Here is a 24,829-nt window from a genome sequence, read left to right as displayed (position 1 = left end):
CACAGCACCTTCTTCTAATAGATCACAGGACGACCTACATTCGCCTAACGTCCTGGGTGGATCCTTGGTAAGCGACCTTGATGTTGAGATTGAGGGTTGGCAATATATCGCTGGTCTTCTGGTGGAAGATATCCTCCACGCTTTGCCTCCACGATCTATTCGTAGAATTCCTTTGTGCCTACGATCTTTGTTTCAGGAATGCTGCAACATCCCTTTGCGAAAGATTGAGGAAGATCCTTCCAACGACGCGGGGTGGAAACTCTTGCTGTTGTTGCCCAAGATGTTGCTCCAACCGCATGCACGAGGTGGCAAAGTAGGCAACAGAGAGGTAAAGGCTCGATATCAACGTTTTCTGAATTTTCATTGGAAGGATATGATCTAATTGACAGCAACTGATAAGAAGGAATCAAAGATCAATCCTTTGTCTGATGATGGAAAGAGAAGACTTGCAGTTAGACTAATTCAATCAGGAGAGATTTCCAAGGCAGCCAGGATTCTGACAAGTCAGGGATTAGCCCCTGAAACAGATGAAGTACTCGAAAAGCTCAAATCCAAGCATCCAGTAGGAGTCATTAGACCAGATGAAATTTCAGTTGATTTGTCTTCTTCATCACCACCAAGTTCACCACACATGGACAGAGTTGCTTTCAAAAACACTATCAAGTCTGCTCCAAGAGGATCTGGTTGTGGCCCTTCAGGGTGGAGATACGAACATATTCAGGCTATTTTCGAGGATGACAAATCAGCTGATTTATTGTATGTGATGTGCAACCACATAGTTCTGGGAAAAGTACCATCCAAGATCATCCCTTTGCTTCAGGGCAAGGCCTATAGCTTTACCCAAGAGTAATGGTGATGTGAGACCCATCACCATTGGTGAAGTCTTCAGGCGAGTCACACCAAGAACTATTTGCAAACAGCAATCTGCTGTTTTTTCTGCACACTTCTCTCCAGTACAACATGGTATAGCAACGCCTGGGGAAGCAGAGCTGCTAACTCATCACATTCAGGTTTTACTCGAAATAATCCTGACTGGTCAATTCTAAAGACAGATGTTAGAAATGCATTTAATTCAGTTGCAAGAAAGCGCCTTCTGCGTCAAATTGAAGAAGATTTAACCGATATCTACCCTCATGTTAGACAGATGTATGGAGAGCCTAGTACACTGATCTATGTAACTGAAGGGAGAGTTGAATTGCTTACATCAAGTCAGGGTGTCCACCAAGGAGATCCATTGGGGCCAGCCCTTTTTTCAGCGACCATTCATCCAATCTTATGTCAGGTAGTGGAAAGACATAACAGTGTTACCATTCTAGCGTACTTGGATGACATTTATGCAGTTGGACCGACCCAAAGTCTTCAAGATGTTTTAGATGACCTAAAAACATCTTTGTCTTCAGTGGATTTAGAAATGTGTGACAAAAAGTGCGAGCTGTATTGCCCTTCTGGTCATACCTGTGACTTTCCTACTCCGGTATCTCATGATGGCATGATCATTTTGGGAACACCAGTTAGAAAAGCAGATTTTGTTCATGCCCATTGTGTTGACATTGCCAAGGCTGGAGATAGACTGTGATGTGAAATATTGAAATTAAACAACTGGCAAAGTTCTATGCTTATTCTCCGTCACTGTCATGTCCCTAGGCTGAACTACTTGGCTAGACAAGTGTTCCCTTGTGATCTGGAAGAAGCTGGAATCATTCATGATGAGTTGACCAAGAGAACCTTCATGGGCATTACTGGTTTTAGTCACCTCAATGACACTGCATGGAAACAAACAGCCCTTAAGATCAGGTTTGGAGGATTCGGTCTAACACAGGTCAGACAAATTTCTCATGCAGCTTACTTATCTTCATGGTGTCAGACTATGAACAAGTTGCCTAGTCGTTTCTCATCAATGTCTGACCTGATCAACTATCTGAAAGAGTCTGAATCAGTTCTAGAATCTATTGGCTCTACTTTAAAGTCAGCGTTTCAGTTATTACCACCTTTGCCAAAATCAGTCAACAATGAATCAGAGGAAAATCAGTCCATTGAAGATTTCATTTTATACCCACAAAAGTTACAGTATCGCCTGTGCACCAAGATTGCCAGCAGTGAAGTTGGTGACTTGCTCGCCCATGTCCCCTCTGATAGAGATGTAGCAAGGTTACGATCTTTACAGGGAAAAGGCGCAGGATCATGGCTAGAAGTAATACCGTCTTCTGGTAAGCATGCACTTAAAGCAAACGAGTTTTCCATTGCGTCTTATCTAAGACTGGGACTGCCTCTGCCATTCACTGAATGGGCGAATGTTTGTGATTGTGGTCGAGTTATAGACCCCCAAGGATACCATCTTTTGGTCTGTAAGTATGGAGGTGGTCCTGTTTGGGCCCACAACTCTGTTCTCCATGGCTGGAGTGAATGCATGAGTGACCTACATATCCCACATGAGAAAGAACCAAGAAATCTATACGTCAACACTGAGGATCGCCCAGACATTACATTCTTTGATGCAGAATCAGGACAAAATCTAGATGTTGACATATCATTGGCACACACATGGAGTCAAGGCATTCTAAAACGATCCAGCAGGGAGGATGGGTTTGCTGCCCACACAAGAGAAGAGAAGAAGACCAATAAGTATACAGGAGAAATTCTACCAGGAGGGACGTCATCAAAGTGTATACCACTAGTGTTTGAGCACTTTGGTAGATGGGGCCTGCAAGCCGATGCCTTCTTACACACTCTCTCAAAACAGTGCAGCCATATGGAGGAAGACCCCTTTCATAGTGCAGAACAATTCAAAAATTTTTGGAGGAAACGGTTCTCTTTGATTCTTCAAAGATGCAATGCAAAAGTAATCCTCAAAAGTTGTCAAGAGTTTCAGAAACAAAGAATGACATGGACAAGCTTTTTGACTTTAATGTACAGATCCAAGTCCACAATGTTTTAAAGTATTTCACTGTGAAGGACTGGTTCATTATAGAAATTTAGGATGTGTACAAGTAGAAGATCTGTAACAATAAAATAATCTGTCTGTGTTTGTCTGTCTGTTGTCTGTTTGTCTGTTTGTCTATGTGTTTGTCTGTCTGTCTGTCTGTTGTCTGTCTGTCTGCCTCCGTCTGTCCGTCTGTCTATGTGTTTGTCTGTCTGTCTGTCTGTGTTTGTCTGTCTGTCTGTCTTTCGTCAGTCTGTCTGTTGTCTGTCTGTCTATGTGTTTGTCTGTCTGTTGTCTGTCTGTCTGTTGTCTGTCTGTCTGTCTGTCTATGTGTTTGTCTGTCTCTCTGTCTGTCTGTCTGTCTATGTGTTTGTCTGTCTCTCTGTCTGTCTGTTGTCTGTCTGTCTGTTGTCTGTCTGTCTGTCTGCCTCTGTCTGTCTGCCTCTGTCTGTCTGTCTCTGTCTGTTTGTCTATGTGTTTGTCTGTTGTCTGTCTGTCTGTCTGACTCTGTCTGTCTATGTGTTTGTCTGTCTGTCTGTCTATGTGTTTGTCTGTCTGTCTGTCTGTTGTCTGTCTGTCTGTTGTCTGTCTGTCTGACTCTGTCTGTCTATGTGTTTGTCTGTCTGTCTGTCTATGTGTTTGTCTGTCTGTCTGTCTGTTGTCTGTCTGTCTGTTGTCTGTCTGTCTGACTCTGTCTGTCTGTCTGTCTATGTGTTTGTCTGTCTGTCTGTCTGTTGTCTGTCTGTCTATGTGTTTGTCTGTCTGTTGTCTGTCTGTCTGTCTGCTGTCTGTCTGTCTGTTGTCTGTCTGTCTGTCTATGTGTTTGCCTGTCTGTGTGTCTGTCTGTCTGTCTGTTGTCTGTCTGCCTCTGTCTGTCTGTCTCTGTCTGTCTGTCTATGTGTTTGTCTGTCTGTCAAATTTTCATATATTTTATACATCAAAGCTAATACAGGTGAAACTAAAGTAACAGCTAATGAACAACAAGTGTCACAACTACAATTACAATTACACAAATAACAATTAGCATTAAAAAGCTCCCCTATGGAGCCTACAAACCAAAATTTAGTTTACTGAATTGAAAGTTGAACAACATCTAAACTCTGGTCAGCATTCTGTCCATATGTCTGTCTGTCTGTCTGTTGTCTGTCTGTCTGCCTGTCTGTCTATGTGTTTGTCTGTCTGTCCGTCTGTCTGTGTTTGTCTGTCTGTTGTCTGTCTGTCTATGTGTTTGTCTGTCTGTTGTCTGTCTGTCTATTGTCTGTCTGTCTATGTGTTTGTCTGTCTGTTGTCTGTCTGTCCGTTGTCTGTCTGTCTATGTGTTTGTCTGTCTGTTGACTGTCTGTCTGTCTATGTGTTTGCCTGTGTGTCTGCCTCTGTCTGTCTGTCTCTGTCTGTCTATGTGTTTGTCTGTCTGTCTGTCTGTCTGTTGTCTGTCTGTCTGTCTGTCTGCCTCTGTCTGTCTGTCTATATGTTTGTCTGTCTGTTGTCTGTCTGTCTATGTGTTTGTCTGTCTGTTGTCTGTCTGTCTGTCTGTTGTCTGTCTGTTGTCTGTCTGTCTGTCTGTCTGCCTCTGTCTGTCTGTCTCTGTCTGTCTATGTGTTTGTCTGTCTGTCTGTCTGCCTCTGTCTGTCCATCTGTCTATGTGTTTGTCTGTCTGTCTGTCTGTTGTGTGTCTGTTGTCTGTCTGTCCGTTGTTTGTCTGTCTGTCTGTCTGTCTGTCCATCCGTCCGTCTGTCTGTCTGTCTGTCTGTCTGTGTGCATGCCCATCTGCATGTGTGCATTCCACCTCTCCTCTACAAATTGTTGCACACAACAACCACCCCATCACCAACACTTTACTCACTTTCTTCAAACGTCGTGTCTGCCAGTGGTTTCATTGTCATCTCCAAATATTCTGCCTGTTCGAGACTCTCTGTACTCGACTGAAACTCAGGAGTAAACACACCAGGACTGTCCTGCTGATCTCGAGAAAACAAGCGCTGCAGCAGCCCTGCTGTAGTCATCCGTCGTCTAGGAAACGTCTTGTAAAGATCTATGAACAACAAACAAACATTAAAACACAGAAAATAGATTCAAATCTAGCATAATGACCAAGCCCACAGAGACAATCTATTATCTATTATCTAGTGGATATGCTTACCTTGCATTGGTGTCTCTAATGCGTCTGGCACTGTCTTCCTTCTTCTTGGGTACGTTCCTGGTCTTGGTGGTGGGTAGACGAGATTTTCAGGACTGTGGTGACCACTACCAGCACTAGATGGTGATTACAAATGAGTTTATTGAGTTGTTTGTATTGTCTGAGTGAAGTTAGAGTGACAAATAGATAAGAAATGAATAGATAAACAAGCAGCTAGATACAGGATGACAAACAAACAGGCAGACAAACAGATAGACAGACAAACAGATAAACAGACAGACAGACAGACAACAGACAGACAGATAAACAAACAAACAGACAAACAGAGAGACAGACAGATGGACAGACAGAAAGACAGATAGACAAACAGACAGGCAGACACACGCACACATGCACGCACGCACGCACACACTCGCATGTGCGTGCACACACACACACACACACACACACACACACAAACAGACAGACAGACAACAGACAAACAGACAGATAAACAAACAAACAGACAAACAGAGAGACAGACAGATAGACAGATAGACAAACAGACAGGCAGACAGACCGACAGGCAGACAGACAGACAGACAGACACAGACATTGGTTCTATCTTTGCCGGCTGTCAGATGGATTGAGCAGTGTGATTGTGGAACTGCATTAGACGAAATGGGATACCACTTGCTGACTTGTAAGAAGGGTGGTGGGCCTGTTTGGTCACACGATTCGATAGTAAGTGAATGGGATGACTGTTTGCGGCAGCTGCAGATTCACCACAAAAAGGAACCGAGGGACAGATACAATGATAGCAACAACAGACCGGACATCGCTGTCTTTGATGTTGGCTCTGGTGCCAATGTGGAACTAGATGTAGCCCTTTCACATCCATGGGCATCGGACATTGTGAGTCAGGCTGCTGAGAAAGACGGGGCAGCAGCAGCAAGAAGAGAGGACAGGAAGACAAAAAAATACAGTGAGCTAAAGCTCGCTGGAATGTCTTCAATGAGATTTGTTCCCCTCGTCATGGAACACTTTGGTCGCTGGGGTGAAGAAGCCACAAAGTATCTACAGGAACTATCTCGCCGATCATGTGATGATGCTGGCAACAATAACTGCAATGAGTTTATGTGCTTTTGGCGAAAGCGGTTTTCAATAACACTACAGCGGTGCAATGCAAAGACAATAGCAAAAAAAATTTCTATTCTTACCTTTAATAGTTGTAACACTGTAGATGACTTTGTCACACAATTTTACATACATTAGGTATAGATAGCAGTATAGTTGTAGTGGCCGCATAGAGCCTGCTTAAACTCACCTTCTCTTCATTAGCCTGTAGTAGTGTTCATGTTTGAAATATATGAGGATTGACAGACAGACAGACAGACAGACAGACAGACAGACAGACAGACACACAGACAGACAGACAGACAGACAGACAGACAGACACACACACACACACACACACACACACACACACAGACAGACCCCGGATGAATGGAAGCGGTGCTTGCAACCTACAGTTTCTGCAAAGTCGAAGTCATTAACAGAAGAGGAGAGCTTATTCAGGATTCTTTTTTGCCTTCAGCAGTTATTTCCGCTTTCGTCAGTTGCATCAGTCCTATTCAGTTGTATGCAATCCCCGTTTCTGGAATGAACGCTTTTGTTGAGTTGTTTTTCATCGTTGGTTGTTTTTGTGGCGTATGTTCCTTTGTTGTGATCCAGTTTGCGTTCCGTCTTTACTGTTGTGGCTTCAGCGACTGGGATTATCCCAGCTCTACCTTGCCCTCGTGGCTTAGTGTGTGTCTTCTTCGGATTCTATCGTCATCATCACGTCTTAGTCTTTCTCTTCGTCTTATTGTCCGTCTGGTGACTTCAGTGTCTGGGATTATTGCATCTTACCTTACCAGCCTAGTCCACATCATCTCTTGGTCTTCTTTGCATTCTGATGTTATCATTTCTCATGACTTGCTTACTTGTACTTAGCTGTAGAGTCTAGCCTTTTGTTTGTAGTTCTACTTGTTATGTATTTGTGTAATCTGTTGTTGTAGTTGTGACAATGTTACTTTAGTTTTACATGTATTAGGTTTGATGCATGAAATATATGAATATTTGACAGACAGACAGACAAACAGACAGACAGATAGACAGACAGATAGACAGACAGACAAACAACAGATACACAAAGACACACACACACATACACACAGACAGACACACAGACAGACACACAGACAGATACACAGACAGACATACAGACAGACACACAGACAAACAAACAGACTGACAAACAAAGCACACAGACAGACAGAGACAACATTGCCACAAGAGCAACAAACAGAATACTGACACACTACACCACATACCTTGCTATACTGATATTCGTAAGAGAGCCACTGTTTGGACTCGGTGTTAGTGGAACTCGCTACCAACCACAAACGAAATGCAATCGAGTAACACCGATTATATGAAAAGTGACTTACATGCATATACGACCCGGGAGGTTGCTCACCTGCAGGTGCAACTTCATTGTCATCTTCTTCTATAAATATTCCCTCATTCTAATATGAGAGCCGTATAATACAAGATCAAGACACTGACTGGTGTGTGTGTGTGTGTGTGTGTGTGTGTGTGTGTGTGTGTGTGTGTGTGTGTGTGTGCCAGTCATTTGCCTACACATCTGGCCATGTCTTTCTGTCTGTCTGTCTGTCCGTCCGTCCATCTGTTTGTCCATCTGTCTGTCTGTCTGTGAGTCAATCCATCTGTCTATCTGCCTGTATGTTTGAATCTGTGTTCATGTGTCTGCCTGCCTGTCTGTCTGTCTGTCTGTCTGCTTGTCTTTATGTCTGTCTGTCTGCTTGTCTGTCTGTCTGTCTATCTGTTCATCCGTTTGTCTGTCTGTCTGTCTGTCTGTCTGTCTGCTTGTCTTTATGTCTGTCTGTCTACTTGTCTGCCTGTCTGTCTGTCTATCTGTCCATCCGTTTGTCTGTCTGTCTGTCTGTCTGTCCATCTGTCCATCGAGCTGATGAATGAACTGGGGAAGAAGGCGAGAGGCTTTGATGGAAGAAGAATTGCGGTAGAGTTTAAAACCTTCTGGAGGAAAAGACTGTCTATTACTCTTCAAAAATGCAACAGCAGAGTGATTTTGCGGAAGCTGTCAAGGCTTTCTGTGCGCTCATTAGGAGATGACAGTGTTTTGGGAGTAGATAGAGACATTCAGTGTTTTACTCATTAGCAATAGTCTCGGACTACAAGTAGAACATTTCATTTTAACAATAACTGTTTGTAGTAGTGAAGATTGTTGACAATAAACTTGATTCTGTCTGTCTGTCTGTCTGTCTGTTAGTCTATCCATCTGCTTGTCTGTCCATCCGTCCATCTGTCTGTCTGTTAGCCAGTCCATCCACCTGTCTTTTGTCTCATGCTGATCCAGAAAACCATCACACTCACCATCAGTCCTTTCGCTGTCTGTGAATAAACGGATGGCGGTCTATTCATCGGCTCCCACGTCTGTCCAGGAGGTGGAGAATCTCTTCCAAATGAATCATCACGTAAGAACGCAATACTACTGTTTCCACGCACGCTAATATCACCCGGAAGTGACTCAGACGGACGCTCCACAGCAAACATCTCCACCGGTACGTTAAACACCTCAGACTGAGAACGAACCGGTTGATGAGCTACCGTGTGACGCTCGGTCGCAAACCCAACTACGTTTGCACTATGACTGCTGACTGCACCAACTGTTGCCGGTTTTCGTGGTCTGATTGAGGTATCAGAGAGAACTATCCGTAGACTACTAAACGACATGTTTTTGTCGACGACTCCAACTGCACGATCAATATCGGCTTGACACAACAGCGGAGACGTCTCTTGAGTCTGTACAAACAGTTTGAGGTTACTTGGTGTGAGACTCTGGGAGATAATAAGCAAACACACAAAGAAATACTGAACATAGACACACGGGTTCTAAATGAACAGACAAACACATGGATTTAAATCAAGACGTCCAACTTGTTGACAGAGAAACACAAAGATCCTGGGCAGGGCAGACAGGCAAATTGACTGGTTAACCAGCCAAATGATACTGAAAAAGACATGTACATGTACAAACAAATGGTTAGGCAGACAACTCACACAGATTCTAGACAGACAAATGGACAGATTAATAGTCAGACAAATACACAGACAAACGGGCAGACAAACGGGCAGACAAATGGACAAACAAATAGACAGACAAATACAGACAAATAGACAAACAAATGGACAAACAGATAAACAAACAAATGGACAGACAAATAAACAGACAAAAAATGGACAAACCAAATGGACAGACAAATGGACAGACAAATGAACAAACAAATAAACAGACAAATGGACAGACAAATGGACAAACAAAGGGAGAAAATGAACAGACAAATAGACAAATGGACAGAGAAATAGACAGACAAATAGGCAGACAAATAGACAAACAAATGGGCAGACAAATAGACAGACAAATAGACAAACAAATGGGCAGACAAGTAAACAGACAAAAGACAAAAGGACAAACAAATAAACAGACAAATGGACAGACAAATGGACAAACAAAGAGAGAAAATGAACAACAAATAGACAAATGGACAGAGAAATAGACAGACAAATAGGCAGACAAATAGACAAACAAATGAGCAGACAAATAAACAGACAAAAGACAAATGGACAAATGAATAGACAGACAGATAGACAGACAAATGGACAAACAAAGGGAGACAATGAACAGACAAATAGATAGACAAATGGACAAACAAATAGGCAGACAATTGGACAAACAAATAGACAGACAATGAACAGATGAATAGACAGACAAATTGACAAACAAATAGACAGACAAATAGACAGATGAATGGACAGACAAATGGACAGACAAATAGACAGACCAATAGACAGACAAGTGGACAGACAGATGAACAGACAAATGGACAGACAAATAGACAAACAAATAGACAAACAAATGGACAAACAAATGGACAGACAAATAGACACATTCTATATGAACAAGCACCCGGGTCCTAAACAAACATAAAGACAAATTCTAGACAGACAAACAGACAGACAGACAGACAGACTGATTTAGAGGAACTTTACTTAGAGACTAGCTTTTAAGCTCTTGATGGAAATTTCTTTGGATTTGAAAAATATATGTATTTGACAGACAGACAGACAGACAGACAGACAGACAAACAGACACACAGAATAACTCAAAGCAATTAGGTTACAAACAGGCACTTGATCAAATCCTAGCCACATCAACAGACTCCCTAATTCACATCACAAACAACATTCCTACAGAATTTGCACACAACCATCTACGCATACTCCACCATGCACAAACTCAATCATCATACTACACCATCATACACTACACCAGGGTTGTCCCCAGCGTACAAAAGACACAGCGCTGCGCCGAGCCTTGGTTCCACTAGGTCCAGACCTGCCGTGCTTTACTGCATGCATATACATGTATATACTATAGGCTAGTGATTATATAGCTATGAAGACAAATGACTTGTACTTGTATTCTGCAAGATGTACTTTGAGGCTAACAAGTAGTTCCTGGAATGCTTGGTTGGAAGATAAGACCAACTACTAGTAGGGCAAAGACTGAAATATGGTATGAACTTAATTAATTGTAATACAAGTATTCAGAGATAAACAGTGGTTGTCATGTACTCCATTCATTATATCTATTGGTACAGTATTCTTTAACACGAGCATTTACGCAGCTATAGGTCTGTGTATATTTGGATTCTCAACTCGAGATTTGAAAAATTTCCCAAAGCCTTCAATACAGCAGTCATGTGGTTGAGCACAGCGAACTAAATTGAGAGAAACCATTTTGTTCCTTTTGTGCCTGAGCAGTCTGTGACAACAGTTTGTGAAGCAAGCAACCTGCCGGAGGAAATTTGGATGGGCGTGGCCAAAATTTGGATGGGCGTGGTCAAAAATTGGAGACACAGAGGGGGACACTCCTGCTACATGGTTGTACTACAGCAGCATACTACAATGTCATACTATAACATCATACTATAACATCATACTATAACATCATACTACATCATACTATAACATCATACTACAACATCCGACTCTCACACTGCAACATAAACACAAACCTGCGGATTAACCCACGCAGTGAACAAATTCACTCCATAATCTTGCTTGATTCTGCTTTTCAAATCAATGAACAAGAGAGGGCGAGGAAGATTGAGAATCCTAACACACAAACCAACACTCTCCAACTGTTGACCATCACACATCCATGTAGCAGCACTCACGCACGCACACACGTGCGCGCGCACACACAGACAGACAGACAGACAGACAGACAAACAGACAGACAGACGACAGACGACAGACAGACAGACAGACGACAGACGACACACACACACACACACACACACACACACACACACACACACACACACACACACACACACACACACACACGACACACACGACACACACACACACACGACACACACACACACACACACACACACACACACACACACGACACACACACACACACACACACACACACACACACACACACACACACACACCGCTTCTCATCCTGGTACTCAAACTTCACACGGATTTCACCTCCCTGCAAGGAAACGAACCGCAACGACGTCATACACTCACTACACCCTCTAAACGGTCACATATGCGCATCTAAGCGACCTTGCTGAATGAATCCGAGTTGGATAACGTTCTCAGACGCGTTTCTCGCATAGCTAGAGGCGATGATCGATGACAGTCGTCTATATTGTGAGTTGGAGAGGAAATTGAATGAGAAGTGTTGCTAGGGAGGAACTGGGTTACCCGACCTGTAGTCATGACGAACAGACGAACGCAACTGGGTGGTTGTATGACCGTTGTGTGGGTGAGTGTTCCAACAGACCGTTTATCGACGTTTCCGAAATGAAACAGAAAATACAGAATTGGTGCAGTAAGTACTCGTGTGCGCATGCGCAGTATAATTACTTAGGTCGAGTACTTACACAGTGTGTACACACTGGAAAAGTCAGAAAGTGGCAGGGTGATAATTTTAAAATTTTTATTAATTTTGAACAGCAGTATCACAAGTAATTAATTACATTAATTTTTAATATTAATACTATTATGTTAATTTATTTAATTAACATAAATTAATATCAACGAGAATACAGCCCTCTTAACGCGCGTGCAGACACCGCTGCTATTTGCTGCTAGCGCGCGCTAAAAGAGGTGAGATGCCTGATGGAGTACAATTAGCTGTAGAGTTTTGTAGTGTTTGCTTGTACATAGAATTGAAATGCGACAGTTAATTAATTACTTACAGGAACTACATTTAAATAATATAATAAATAATTAATAGAAAGATAAACTGTTGTTCACTGTTTGCTTGATATTAAACAAGCAACAGTAATTCTACTAGACTGTACGTACATCAAACATAAAATTTATATATTTTTATTTATTTATATATTTATTTATTATAATATTTGTTAATTATTTATTTATTTATTTATTTACTTATTTTTTATTTTTTTATTTTTTTTATTATTTATTTATTTATTTATTTGATATTTATCATTTATTTATTTATTTATTATTTATTTATTTATTATTTGTTTTATTGTTTATTATTTATTCATTTATTTATTATTTAATTATTTATTATGTATTTATTTATTATTTATTTATTTATTATTTATTTATTTACTTATTAATTTTTTTATTATTTATTTGATATTTATCATTTATTTATTTATGTATTTTTTTATTATTATTTATTTATTTATTTGATATTTATCATTTATTTATTTATTTATTATTAATTTTTTTATTTATTTATTTATTATTTGTTTTATTGTTTATTATTTATTTATTTATTTATTATTTAATTATTTATTATTTAATTATTTATTATTTAATTATTTATTATTTAATTATTTATTATTTAATTATTTATTATTTAGTTAGTTAGTTAGTTATTTACTTATTTATTATTTATTTTACATTTATTATTTATTTATTTTTTTATTACTTTTTTATTTAATATTTATTATTTATTTATCTATTATACACTGAGAGGGTTGACTGATTACATACCATCATTATCAACATTATTTATTATTTATCTATTTATTTATCTATCTATTTACTTTAATATTTACTGCAGGTGTCTCCAAATCATTTTCTCTTCATAACTACTGTACCATTGACAATTACACGTATATATTGCCTATCCTATATACAGTAACAGTACAGTACAGTACAATACAGTACAGTACAGTACGGTACAATACAGCACAGTACAGTACAGTACAGCACACTACAGTACAGTACACTACAGTACAGTACACTACAGTACAGTACAGTACAGTACAATACATCAATAGTCATTTCCACTATCACACTTTACTTTTATTCCTTTCTACAATTTTCTGTCTTATCAGCTGCAGATGTCTCTTCGCACTGCCATACGCCGGATCAAGTTCCAACGTTTTCTTGAAGCTCATCTCCGCATCTTCAAATCGTCCCAACTCAACATAAGCCACACCCACATTATGCCTGCATGTGACATGCCGTGGATCAGCCTCCATACAACCCAAATAAGCATCCACAGCATCAGCGTATTGCTTCACACCGACGTACAAGTCACCCAATAACTGATGCGAATTGGCATGAGTCGGAAACTTCTTCACAAGTGATGAAAGGATCTTTATACTCTCACCGATCCGATCATGCTGGCTATACAAAAGAGCCAAATTGAAGCTTGCGCTTCGTGAGTTCGGATGTTCCGTCGCCGATTTCTTAAACCATCTCTCTGCCTCTTCCGGTTGATTTAAATCCATTGCTATGACACCCATATTGAACAACGCCTTCTCATTGGTCGGATCCAACTCTAGCACTCGTTTATATAAACGAACAGCTTCGTCCGTATCGCTCACCTCCTTCGAGTCTTGAATCACAAGAGCAAGATTGACCATCGACAACACATGGTTTGGATCAAATCTCAATGCATTTCGAAAACTCACTGTGGCATCCGTTTGTAAATTCTTAGACAGACAAACGACTCCCAAATTGAAGTGTGCGTCCGCATATTTCGGTTTAATTTCTATTGCCTTCTTGTAGGCTTTCTCCGCCTCGTCGATTCGATTCAGTTTGAGTAGGACGTCGCCAAGGTTCATGTGAGCCGATTCAAAATTCGGTTTCATTTTGATGGCCGTTCGATAGAGTTGCTCCGCTTCATGTAACCGTGCCGGATCCCGTTTAATTAGATTAGCCAGGTTGTAGTACACGTTGATGTGAGACGGCGCTACACGGAATTTCTTGAGTTTGCCGTCGAGTTTCGGCATCATGTCCATTGCATTCTGGTATGATACTTCGCTCTCGTCGTATCTCTCTAGTGCCTTGAGTATACGTCCCATGTTTATGTGACTGCCGATGTCATCCGGTTGGATGTCGACTGCTTGATGAAAATAACTCTCAGCAGTTGTCAGTTCGCGTCGGTCTTCATACACGTGACCCAAGTTGTTGTACAGTTTCGCATTACGAGGATTCACTCGAATTGCAGCTTTAAATAGCGTCTCATCACTGAACCATTCCGGATTACGATCAACCGTCTTGAGAGCAAAAAATATTAATATCATTGAAATCAATATGTTGGATATTGTTTTGTATTCGTTTCGAAGTTTTTTCCATCCGATGACGACCAACAGTATATACCCCATGCTGGGCACATAGAGGATCCTCTCTGCTACAACGAATCCGACCGGAAAAAAGAGATTCGATGCAGGAATGAATGGAAACACGATCAGCGACAGAGCAGCAATCACGCCTTTCTTTTCAAATTCTTTACCAAATGCGCAGTACCAACTGAGTAACCCCATTGATATCAATAATCCCATAGTGCCCATATTCCTCCAATCCATGATGCTCTCGACCAGCGGGATCGTTTGCATCGTCCAATCACAGCAAAGGTGCAACGGCAGCAACAGCAATCCGGCATTGATAAATAATAAATAAGCAAACGTGAGCTGACGAGTCGGAGTCGGTGAAGCCGCTGCTGGGTTGTCAAACTGTGTGAAGACGGGCAACTCGGCTCCCATAATACGAATACGAAGTAACATGAGAAACAAAGTACTAAACAGCAGAACAGAGCATCGAATGAAAACAGGCCGGAACCAAGACGGAAATGATCGTTCCAATAAAATTTGTTTTATTGATTCCAGCAGTTCATTGATATCAACTCCATGAGCAACAAATAGATCGTACACACAGCAAACGGCGACGACCGTGATGCCTTGCTCTTTACACAGAGTCGATGCAACACAGAGTATTATCGCTCCAACGAGATAACCATATCGCGTTCGGTCGTAACCCTCAATGCTGCGAGTGTAACACCCAAAGCTCGAGATGAAAAAAATCGCAGACAACGATTCTGCTCGTCCCACAATTCCAGCCACCGCCTCGGTGTGTATAGGATGTACAGCAAACAACAGTCCACACACGAGGCTCGATGTAGCATCGTTCAACACCAAGTTGGACAAACACACAAACATGTAACATACAACACCATGTAGCAAAACGTTCATTAGATGATATCCCCAGGGATCAAGACCACCCAGTGCGTAGTTGATGCGGAATGATGCAACAGTGAGAGGTCGGTATGATTTGTGGCTGCCATCTTGTGACATGGGCGTGCCCCAGAAGTCATTCCGGAAGAGACTGAGGAATGAGGATTCCGGTCGTAGGTCCTCGTTCTCGACGACGGCAGATTGGTCGTCGAAGCAGAACGTGCAGTGGAGTGAGTTGATGTAGCAGACGACGGCGACGAGTGCTGCACAACTGCAAGCAAACTGTAACTGCATAGCCACGCCCTTTGTAAAAAGTGTCTAACGCGCGCTTGGGTTAGTGTCTAACGCGCACTTTAATTGGTGTCTAACGCGCGCTAGCACACACACACTCACACACGCGGTGTCTAACGAGCGTATTGGTCAATGTCTAACGCGCGCGCGCTTGTTGCAAAGAATGAGTGCTGCCTGCTGTACTGTACTGTAGCAATCAATGCAACGTAAATAAATGTTGTATCTAATACAATGCATTAACTTAATTAAAATAATTTTATATATTTAAATTGATATAAAATGTACTAATTTTAATATTTATTTCGTGATTGGTGTTTGATTTATTAATTAAGCCAAATTTAATTTTTACATTTATAATTTATAATACATTATTAAAAACAATAAATTTTATTGTTAGATTTACCTTAAGTTAATATCAATACTGTGTCTGTAGACCACGTGATCTCCCTAACTGCATCAATATCAATAACTTGACCTTCACCCTGTAGTCAATAATCAATCAACCTCTCCGGCTTCATTCGCTTCTTGACTCGTCGACCTACCAGCCTCATCCACCACCGACCACCTCAACTCCACTCATCACCACACGATGGCAACTTTCTCCTCCTCCTCACCGTCCAGCATGAAAGAAAAGGTGAGAGAACGACTCAATCACAAGCCTCCCACTTTGCCTCTCATTTCCATCTGCTCTCGTCTAGATTGAGTTTATTCGAGCAGCCGTACCGTCGGCGAAAAAGACCGACATCGTCACGGTCCTACAGACGTGCGACTACTCGGTTGAACAAGCGATTTCTGCTCTAACAAAAGGTTGACGCACCCATTTCTCTCTGTTTACTGTTTACCTTTCTAATGCTCAGTCTTTCTTTCTAGACGGCGGCCGCCAGGAGCTCGAACAGTGGACGTTTCAGCGCAGAAAGGTAAACATTTGTAGTGACTGGCACCACCACGCGTGGGCGTCGGTTAAAAAATTTTCCGGCGTAAATGTCGTTTCGTGCTCTCGCTGGCAGTCGAAGCTTCGTCAAGCGCCGACGAAGAGCAAGAAAACGGCGTTGGCACGCCAAAAGACGCCCGAGGCAACAGGTTAGAGGGACAAACGAGGAGATAAGTGGACGAGTAGGCGTGGCCGTTAGTGGTTTGTCTTTATTTGTGTGTAGAAGCGACAGTCGGGAACGAAGCGAGTCATGCCGTTGTGCAGGAGGGTGGAGAGCGGAGTGAATCAGCAGTGGAGGAGAAAGCTGTTGCGGCAGCAAACGGTGAGTGTCGGTGATGGCGTGGGATCCCGGATGCTCATGCAGAGAAGCCCAATGAGAAGACTGTCACTGACGATAATGGGTGATTGTATCGCTTCGCGATGCATTTGTCTGCTGCAGCAGGAAATAGATAGCAGACAATTGTGCATATACGCGAACCCGGCATGCGGCTGTGCGAGGGGAGACGACTCTGATATATGTCCCGGATGTGTATCTGTTGGACTGTGCACATACATGTACAGTCACTGAGTGTATGCATACACATGGTAGCAATGCATACAACCCGGATAAACAGGCTGGTGTGTGGAATCTTGTAGTTGTGGTTAGACTTACACTTTCCGTGTCTTAACGTTTAGGGTAACAGTTGACAGCAGGAAGGCAACAGTACACTGTACTTCCTGTACTTTGGTAGTAACCATATTTGGTTGTAAGACACGCTTTTGCCGGGCAACCCTGTGTGTCTGTGTGTGTCTGTGTGTGTCTGTGTGTGTGTGTGTGTGTGAGCATACTGGTCAACAACTAACAGATAAATAGATGTAATAACATAATATATTTTATATTTATTTTTCTATCAATTTAAGCTACACATCAAACAATTCTGTTTTAGAGTTTGGACACATAAATTTGATTCAGTCTTTATTCTAGAGCAGGGCATAATTTACTTTTTCTTTTTTTTGCGTAGCGGTATTGCTACACAAATTGCAAATTGAGTAGCAGTAATGTAAAATTGCGTCGCAACCATATTTTTACAAAACAGCAATTAATTAATTAATTAATTAAATACCCAGACAGTTCATGCTTTTCTAGTCTACAGGTGCAAGTTCAAAGTCAGTGCCAAACTGTGAATAGTGATGATACTATTAAATTTGTTATTATAACACAATTCCCTTTAGCTAAGTGGAAACGAAGTTACTTGAATAGTAGCAAGTGGCACCCTGCCCATGCAAATTTTAGAAGCAAAATATGCTATTCATTAACTTTTGGTTTTTTAACCATATGGCTGAATGTGTGGCCTCCTTGGAGTGCTGAAGAACCATTGGACTGCAAGTGTAGGGTCAAACTGTGCCAATGGCAGACCATTAACGCTAATCCTCATCAAGTGATCTAAGGTATCTTCACTAAGACTTGACCGCCAGTCACTTTTTATCCTCCTCATAGCACTGAAACCATGCTCCACTATGGCATTGCTGACTGGAAACACCAGCAGTATGCACACCAATTGCACAAAGTTTGGAAATATCTCTTTGTACTGAAGCAGACAGAAGCAGTGACCATACAGTATTTTTTTGGATGGTGTCGCAATTAATTAAGTTATCGATCCAGTACATCTCAAGAAGGTCAAGTCTGTCATTACCCTATCCTGCAATACGTTGTTATTTAATAGAAGACGACGGAAGTGCTCTACAGCAAGAGACACATCAGCTACACCAAAGGCTGCAAGATCATCTCGGTCAGTCAGCCACAGATTAATGTCAAGGAGACAAACTGCTTTAAAAAATCCCTGTTGTAAATCGTCAAAACGATTGTGAATGCATTTTCCAATAGCTTTGGTGTAAAGTGATCTCGACATCATAAATGCACTCTAAGTACGTTTGGCTGTACGCCTGACAGCTTTACATTTTGAAAATGCAGCTGGTCATCTTTCTCTGCGGCTGCAATAAACTGTGACAGCTCCGATGGCACTTCAGGGTTGTCAACCTTCAAATTTTCAAAGATAAGATAAACCGAGTCTAAGTTAGCAATGGCGAACGGCAAGTCAGCGGAATGACCTTGCAGATGACATGACAATGTAGCTAGAGGGTTCAGCAGAACGTTGAAAAATAGCATATGCAACACAAACTCAAAGCTTGTCAACTTTTTAAGTAGGTTGGAAAAGCTGTGCTGTTTGTACTTCCCGTGTTTCTGTGACAGTGCTGTTTGTGTTGACCTTTACATTGGAAAGTCCCATGCAACTACACATTGCATGATTGTTTGTTATTTTAGTTGGTAGTGACCTTCTACATTAGCTACGATGTAAAAGTGCAAGTACATTGACTACACTGTTACTTACTTTTGTTCCTTTTTTACCTTGTTACATAGTTACAATGGAAGTCTCAATAGCTATCTTGTTTCAAGTTTCTGTTTCTGTTGCCATCCCTTCTGCTAATGAGATGATAGTTTGGGCAGGTTTTCTGCTAATGTGCTTTAGTTTCATGTATTGCACAGCATGACCACTCAAGTACAGATGGTTCATAATTAAATAAAGATATACTAGTATATTATATATAGTATCTTCTCACCACTTTGCAATGCAAGGGTGCACCATTATGAGGTTTTTAGTTAGACTCCTACTGTACTTGGATGGGACATTCTGATTCCGCATCGTGGTTTGTGTGACACGTAGCTGACTTTGTTTCACAACATGCAAAAATTGATTTGCAAACTGCGATGCGATACCGGATAAATTATGCCTTGTAGAGGGTATTGATATAAATTTTATCAGTTTATCACATAGAATAATTTATTATTACCTATAAGTTTGATATCAAATTTATCAATTTTTACATAAAATAATTTATTATTACTTATAAGGTTGATGTCAAATTTATCAATTTTTTGCATAAAATAATTTATTGTTACCTATACAAGTTTGATATAAAATTTATCAATTTTTTTTACATAAAATAATTTATTAGTACCTATAAGTTTGATATCAAATTTATAATAATTTAATATTACCTATACGTTTGATATCAGTACCAACTAGGGTCAAGATTTAATTAATTATGTTCAATTTTTTTAAAAAAATTTGCAAATAAAACAGTATTTTATTACATTAAGATATTCCACATACACACGTATTTATGTTGCCTCCGTTTTCTACCTCGTAGGCTACACCCATGACACAGACCTCACACGTCGTCACTCGCGTCAAGACTCTGTGAGCAGTACAGGCAGCTGTGGCAGCAGCAGCACAACCGGCGGTCTGAAAGAAGGCGGAAAGAAACTACTCAAAGAACTCAACAAGACGACCGTCCAGTTGCCTCGATATCAAACTTTACAACATGAGGTATTTCACTATGTAACCAATGAGTGCTGTGTCACTATTTTTACACTCATTTTATATAGAATTTCCAAGTTGCTGAGAGAAGAATTAAACAAGAATTTGCGAGACTACAGCAGTGGTATGTAGATTGGATAAATTTTGATTATTTTTCAGCTGGACAGACGACGTAGTAAACAATGCATTGCTTGTCTACATTTGTAACCATGACAACACAAGAACCAAAATTTGTTATGTTAGAAATTGTTTGATATTAACAGCCACGTGACTTTCTGCCAACAGTTACACGACTCTAATAGTCACGTGACATTTTACTACAATTACAGGACTTTGTACTAATAGTCACGTGACATTTTACTAACAATTGCAGGACCTTGTATTAATAGTCACGTGACTTTACTAACAGTCTCGTGACATTGTACTACAATTACAGGACTTTGTACTAATTTTTTTACTAACAATTACAGGACTTTACACTAACAGTCACGTGACATTTACTAACACATGACTTTGTACTAACAGCCACACAACTTTGTACTAACAATCACATGACTTTTTGCTAACAGCACAACTTTGTACTAACTGTCACGTGACCTTTTGATAACAGTCACATGGCATTTTTTACTAACAATTGCGCGACTCTGTACTAGCAGTCACGTGACTTATTACTAACAATTGCATATCTTTGTATTAACTGTCACGTGACTTACTAACAGTGAAGCGACTTTTACTAACTATTGTGCAACTTTGTACTAACAGTCACGTGACTTGTTACTAACAATTGCACAACTTTATACTAGGGGTCACGTGACTTTTGCTAACATGCACGTGATTTTTACTAACAGTCAAGTGATATTTACTATTCCACAACTAACAGTCACGTGATTTTTACTAATTACACGACTTAGTACTAACATTCACCTGACTTTGTGTGTTAGTGTCACCGATCGTGAACGCGAGCTGTTGGAAATGCTCTCCGTTGTGCAGTCTCAAGGCGAGAAGCTGTTATGTGGTCGCCATCAGAGTGCGGAGAAATTGTTGCTTCAAGCAGAGAGCATGGGTTCGTTGTCCGAGGGGAGGGCATCCGAGTTGAGAGGCGAAATCAAACATTTTGTATCAGAAAGGAGGATTGACGATGAGTTGGCTAAGATGGAGTGGTTTAGTGGTACGGCATATGGTTTGGAGAAGGTGAGATAATGAGTGAATGATATGGGAGATATTGGGTTGGTGATTGTGTTGTTTGTTGGTGTTGTAGGAAATAAAACAGTTTGGAAAAGGTAGGCGTAGACATGGAATGTTTGTGTGTGTGTGTGTGTGTGTGTGTGTGTGTGTGTGTGTGTGTGTGTTTGGTGTGTGTGTTTGTGTGTGTGTGTGTGTGTGTGTGTGTGTGTGTGTCTTTGGTGTGTGTGTGTGTGTGTGTGTGTGTTTGGTGTGTGTGTTTGTGTGTGTGTGTGTGTGTGTGTGTGTGTGTGTGTGTGTGTGTGTGTGTGTGTGTGTGTGTCTTTGGTGTGTGTGTGTGTGTGGGGTGTTTGGTGTGGGCGTGTGTGGGTGTGTGCTTGCATGCATGGCATCTGTTTCCATCATTTCCTCAATTTTTTGCTTGGGTAGTCATCACCCCACACAATACCCATTGACGTTCATTCCACCTTGCACGTTATAGTGTCTGAAATTCGTCACTTGTATTCCGGACATAAAGCTGTTCCAAGTAATCCTAGCAAGGCACCTGAACATACTCCATCTGACAACACTCATTCAAAAACTGTTGAACAACGTGATGTAGAAGCCAAAGCAGAAAGCGTCGGTCATTCTGAGTCTATAGGAAAGCAGGTTGATGTCGAGGTACACAATGGAGTAGATGCTTTACGGCTGCAAGCAGAGTTGCATGCCAAGCTGAAGGAAGTAGTGAGCCAGCAGAGTGCGATGTCACACAAACAAGGTATAAACTTAAAAGCTGACAGGCAGACAGATGGACAGATGGACAGACAGGTAGATAGACGGACAGATGGACAGACAGACAGACTGATGGACAGAAGGACAGATAGACAGAGAGGCAGACAAACTGACAGGCAGACAGAGTGACAGACGGACAAACAGACAGATGGACAGATAGAAAGACAGATGGACAAACAGGCAGATGGACACATGGAAAGACAGACTGACGGACAGATGGACAGACAGATACAGACAAACAGACTGACGGACAGATGGACAGATAGACTGAAGGACAGATGGGCAGACAGACAATGGACAGACATACAGATGGACTGACAGATAGACAGACAGACTTACGGATCGACAGATGGCCAGACAGACAGAGTAGCTGCGTTCTTTGATTACATTCCCCTTGTTTTCCTAGGTCCACGACTTACCAACGGCTTTGTAAAAGGCCAACCCTCCCACTCGCATCAATCCTCCACTAAACAAGAAGTCAAACGTCAAGCCAAGCCACCATCCAATCCCAGCAGCCAAGACCGACCTTCAGCATCTCACCAGCATACCAAACCCTCAACAAAATCATCCAAGAAGAGACAGACAGACGACAAGAGACAGATGGATGAGAAGAGGCGTGACGACCCCAAAGAGCAAGCGCTCCAAACCAACGAGAAAACTAAAGCACGAAGAGATGAGAAGAGACAAACTAATATGAAAGATACTGACGACAGACGAGGTAACGAAGAGAAAAGACTAAGTAATAGTGATTCAAAACAGCACAACGACGACCCCCTTCCTTTACCACAAAGACAACGGAGGCAGCCTAGAGGAGGCCGGCAACCTCAGACGAGTAGTCCCTCTCTGCAAGGTGTGGCATCGCATACAGAAGCGACGCTGATCGTACTGTAAGACATCGGAAGTAGATACCTAGTTGGATATGCGACATGAACGATGATGATAGGTTTGTGTGTGGAATGTATTGAGTCGGTAGTTTCTTGTGTTGGATATCATTGTGTGTGTGTGTGTGTGTGTGTGTGTGTGTGTGTGTGTGTGTGTGTGTGTGTGTGTGTGTTGTGTTGGACGTGGCCGACTCGTTATGCAGTCGGTTGAATTTGAGATGATGATGGCAGACGGTGTCTAACGTGGTTGCTCTTTGCATGATCAACTCTAATGAATTGTCTGTGATAATTGGCTGTCAGAGTTGTACTGCAATGAAGCATGGATCTCTGTTCCTTCACTAGAGGATTGATTCACTGGAATCTCAGCTTTGAATGAATACTAATTATTTAATTTATTCAATTAGATTTATTTTATTTATTTCTTTTATTTATTTTATTCATGTATTTTATTTATTTATTTTATTTATTTATTTTATTTTATTTGTTTATTTTATTTATTTATTTTATTTATTTATTTATTTTATTTTATTTATTTTATTTATTTTATTTATTTATTTATTTTATTTATTTATTTACTTTATTTATTTATTTTATTTTATTTGTTTTATTTATTTTATTTATTTATTTTATTTATTTATTTTATTTATTTATTTACTTTATTTATTTATTTTATTTTATTTGTTTTATTTATTTTATTTATTTTATTTTATTTTATTATATTTATTGTAAATTAATTTGTTAATTTTATTTTAGCTCATTAATTTAATTTTTTAATTTAATTAATTTAACTCTCTTTATTAATTAATTTTAGTTATTTTATTTTACTTTATTTATTGATTTAATTTATTTAATTATAATTTATTTTAATTTAATTTATTAATTTAATTTATTCAATTTTATTTAATTACAATTTTAAATATTTTATTTATTTTATTATAATTTAATTTGTTTATTTTATCTTATCTCATTAATTTAATTTTTTGTAATTTTATTTATTTTATTTTATTAATTTAATTTAATTTTATTAATTTCATTTATTTTATTTTACTTTATTGACTGATTTAATTTATTTAATTAAGATTCATTTTATTTAATTTATTAATTTAACTTATTTAATTTCATTTAATCACAATTTAAATTATTTAATTTATTAATTTAGTCAATTTTATTTATTTTATTATAATTTAATTTGTTAATTTTATTTTATTTCATTAAGTTAATTTTATTTATTTATTATATTTATTTTATCTTATTTTATTTGTTGATTTAATTTATTTTATTTTAATTTATTAATTTAACTTATTCAATTTTATTTAATCACAATTTAAAACTATTTTATATATTTATTATAATTTTATTTATTTATTTTATTTTATCTCATTAATTTATTTTTAATTTAATTAATTAATTTAACTATTTATTTTATTAATTTAATTTTATTTATTAATTTAATTTATTTAATTGTAATTTATTTTATTTTAACTTATTTAACTTATTTAATTTTATTTAATCACAATTTAAAATTATTCAATGTATTTATTATAATTCAATTTGTTCATTTTATTTTATCTCTTTAATTTAATTTTTTAATTTTATTTATTTATTTAATCATAATCTATTTTCTTTTAATTTATTATTTTAGTTTATTTAGTTATAATTTAATTTTAGTGAATTTTATGGTTGCATGTTATTGACTGATGTTTTCCTAGAATTAGGTGATAACCCACATCATTACACCCAATGTTTTCAAATTATAAAA

General features: G+C 39.5%; 4 protein-coding genes across 5 annotated transcripts in view; 2 read left to right on the top strand and 2 right to left on the bottom strand.

The window, feature by feature from the left end:
• LOC134193960 (mitogen-activated protein kinase kinase kinase 2-like) overlaps positions 1-12,046 on the bottom strand; it is an 18,667-nt gene extending 6,621 nt beyond the window's left edge. The window contains exons 1-9 of one of the 2 annotated variants that reach the window (XM_062662834.1): positions 11,918-12,046; positions 11,772-11,851; positions 11,651-11,694; positions 11,201-11,300; positions 8,496-8,924; positions 7,529-7,606; positions 7,412-7,470; positions 5,061-5,173; positions 4,764-4,952 (exon numbers count right to left, since the gene is read on the bottom strand). In XM_062662834.1, coding sequence (XP_062518818.1) covers positions 4,764-4,952; positions 5,061-5,173; positions 7,412-7,470; positions 7,529-7,606; positions 8,496-8,924; positions 11,201-11,300; positions 11,651-11,694; positions 11,772-11,851; positions 11,918-11,927 — 1,102 coding nt within the window. In that variant the 5' untranslated portion in view covers positions 11,928-12,046. Of the gene's footprint in view, positions 1-4,763; positions 4,953-5,060; positions 5,174-7,411; positions 7,471-7,528; positions 7,607-8,495; positions 8,925-11,200; positions 11,301-11,650; positions 11,695-11,771 lie in introns of both variants that reach the window. The other variant, XM_062662833.1, reaches the window with a different exon arrangement.
• LOC134193961 (uncharacterized) lies at positions 5,669-6,627 on the top strand. Its single transcript, XM_062662835.1, has one exon. It carries the CDS (start codon positions 5,718-5,720, stop codon positions 6,309-6,311), a length of 594 nt encoding a protein of 197 aa, XP_062518819.1. The 5' UTR covers positions 5,669-5,717; the 3' UTR covers positions 6,312-6,627.
• A 1,231-nt stretch (positions 12,047-13,277) lies between the features above and the next one.
• On the bottom strand, positions 13,278-15,938 carry LOC134193890 (protein O-mannosyl-transferase TMTC3-like). Its single transcript, XM_062662741.1, has one exon. The coding sequence runs from the start codon at positions 15,773-15,775 to the stop codon at positions 13,487-13,489; it is 2,289 nt and encodes a 762-aa protein (XP_062518725.1). The 5' UTR covers positions 15,776-15,938; the 3' UTR covers positions 13,278-13,486.
• A 474-nt stretch (positions 15,939-16,412) lies between these two features.
• LOC134194124 (spermatogenesis-associated serine-rich protein 2-like) lies at positions 16,413-23,300 on the top strand. The gene is made up of 11 exons (XM_062663032.1): positions 16,413-16,580; positions 16,645-16,753; positions 16,817-16,863; positions 16,954-17,026; positions 17,101-17,199; positions 20,067-20,245; positions 20,305-20,360; positions 21,178-21,427; positions 21,495-21,516; positions 21,900-22,175; positions 22,596-23,300. The coding sequence occupies exons 1-11, from the start codon at positions 16,536-16,538 to the stop codon at positions 23,078-23,080; spliced, it is 1,641 nt and encodes a 546-aa protein (XP_062519016.1). The 5' UTR covers positions 16,413-16,535; the 3' UTR covers positions 23,081-23,300.
• Positions 23,301-24,829: the final 1,529 nt, after the last annotated feature.

This window comes from Corticium candelabrum, chromosome 18 (assembly GCF_963422355.1).
Source record: "Corticium candelabrum chromosome 18, ooCorCand1.1, whole genome shotgun sequence".
Lineage (NCBI taxonomy): Eukaryota > Metazoa > Porifera > Homoscleromorpha > Homosclerophorida > Plakinidae > Corticium > Corticium candelabrum.
This window is presented reverse-complemented; position numbering and strand designations above follow the sequence as displayed.

What these genes read in the sequence shown, in the direction of transcription:
- LOC134193961 (XM_062662835.1), top strand. Translation starts at nt 5,718, where the DNA reads ATGGGATACCACTTGCTGACTTGTAAGAAGGGTGGTGGGCCTGTTTGG.
- LOC134193890 (XM_062662741.1), bottom strand. Translation starts at nt 15,775, where the DNA reads ATGTCACAAGATGGCAGCCACAAATCATACCGACCTCTCACTGTTGCA.
- LOC134194124 (XM_062663032.1), top strand. Translation starts at nt 16,536, where the DNA reads ATGGCAACTTTCTCCTCCTCCTCACCGTCCAGCATGAAAGAAAAG. An exon ending in ATCAAACTTTACAACATGAG is followed by an intron (nt 20,246 to 20,304) that starts GTATTTCACTAT and finishes CATTTTATATAG; the next exon opens with AATTTCCAAGTTGCTGAGAG. An exon ending in TGCGATGTCACACAAACAAG is followed by an intron (nt 22,176 to 22,595) that starts GTATAAACTTAA and finishes TTGTTTTCCTAG; the next exon opens with GTCCACGACTTACCAACGGC.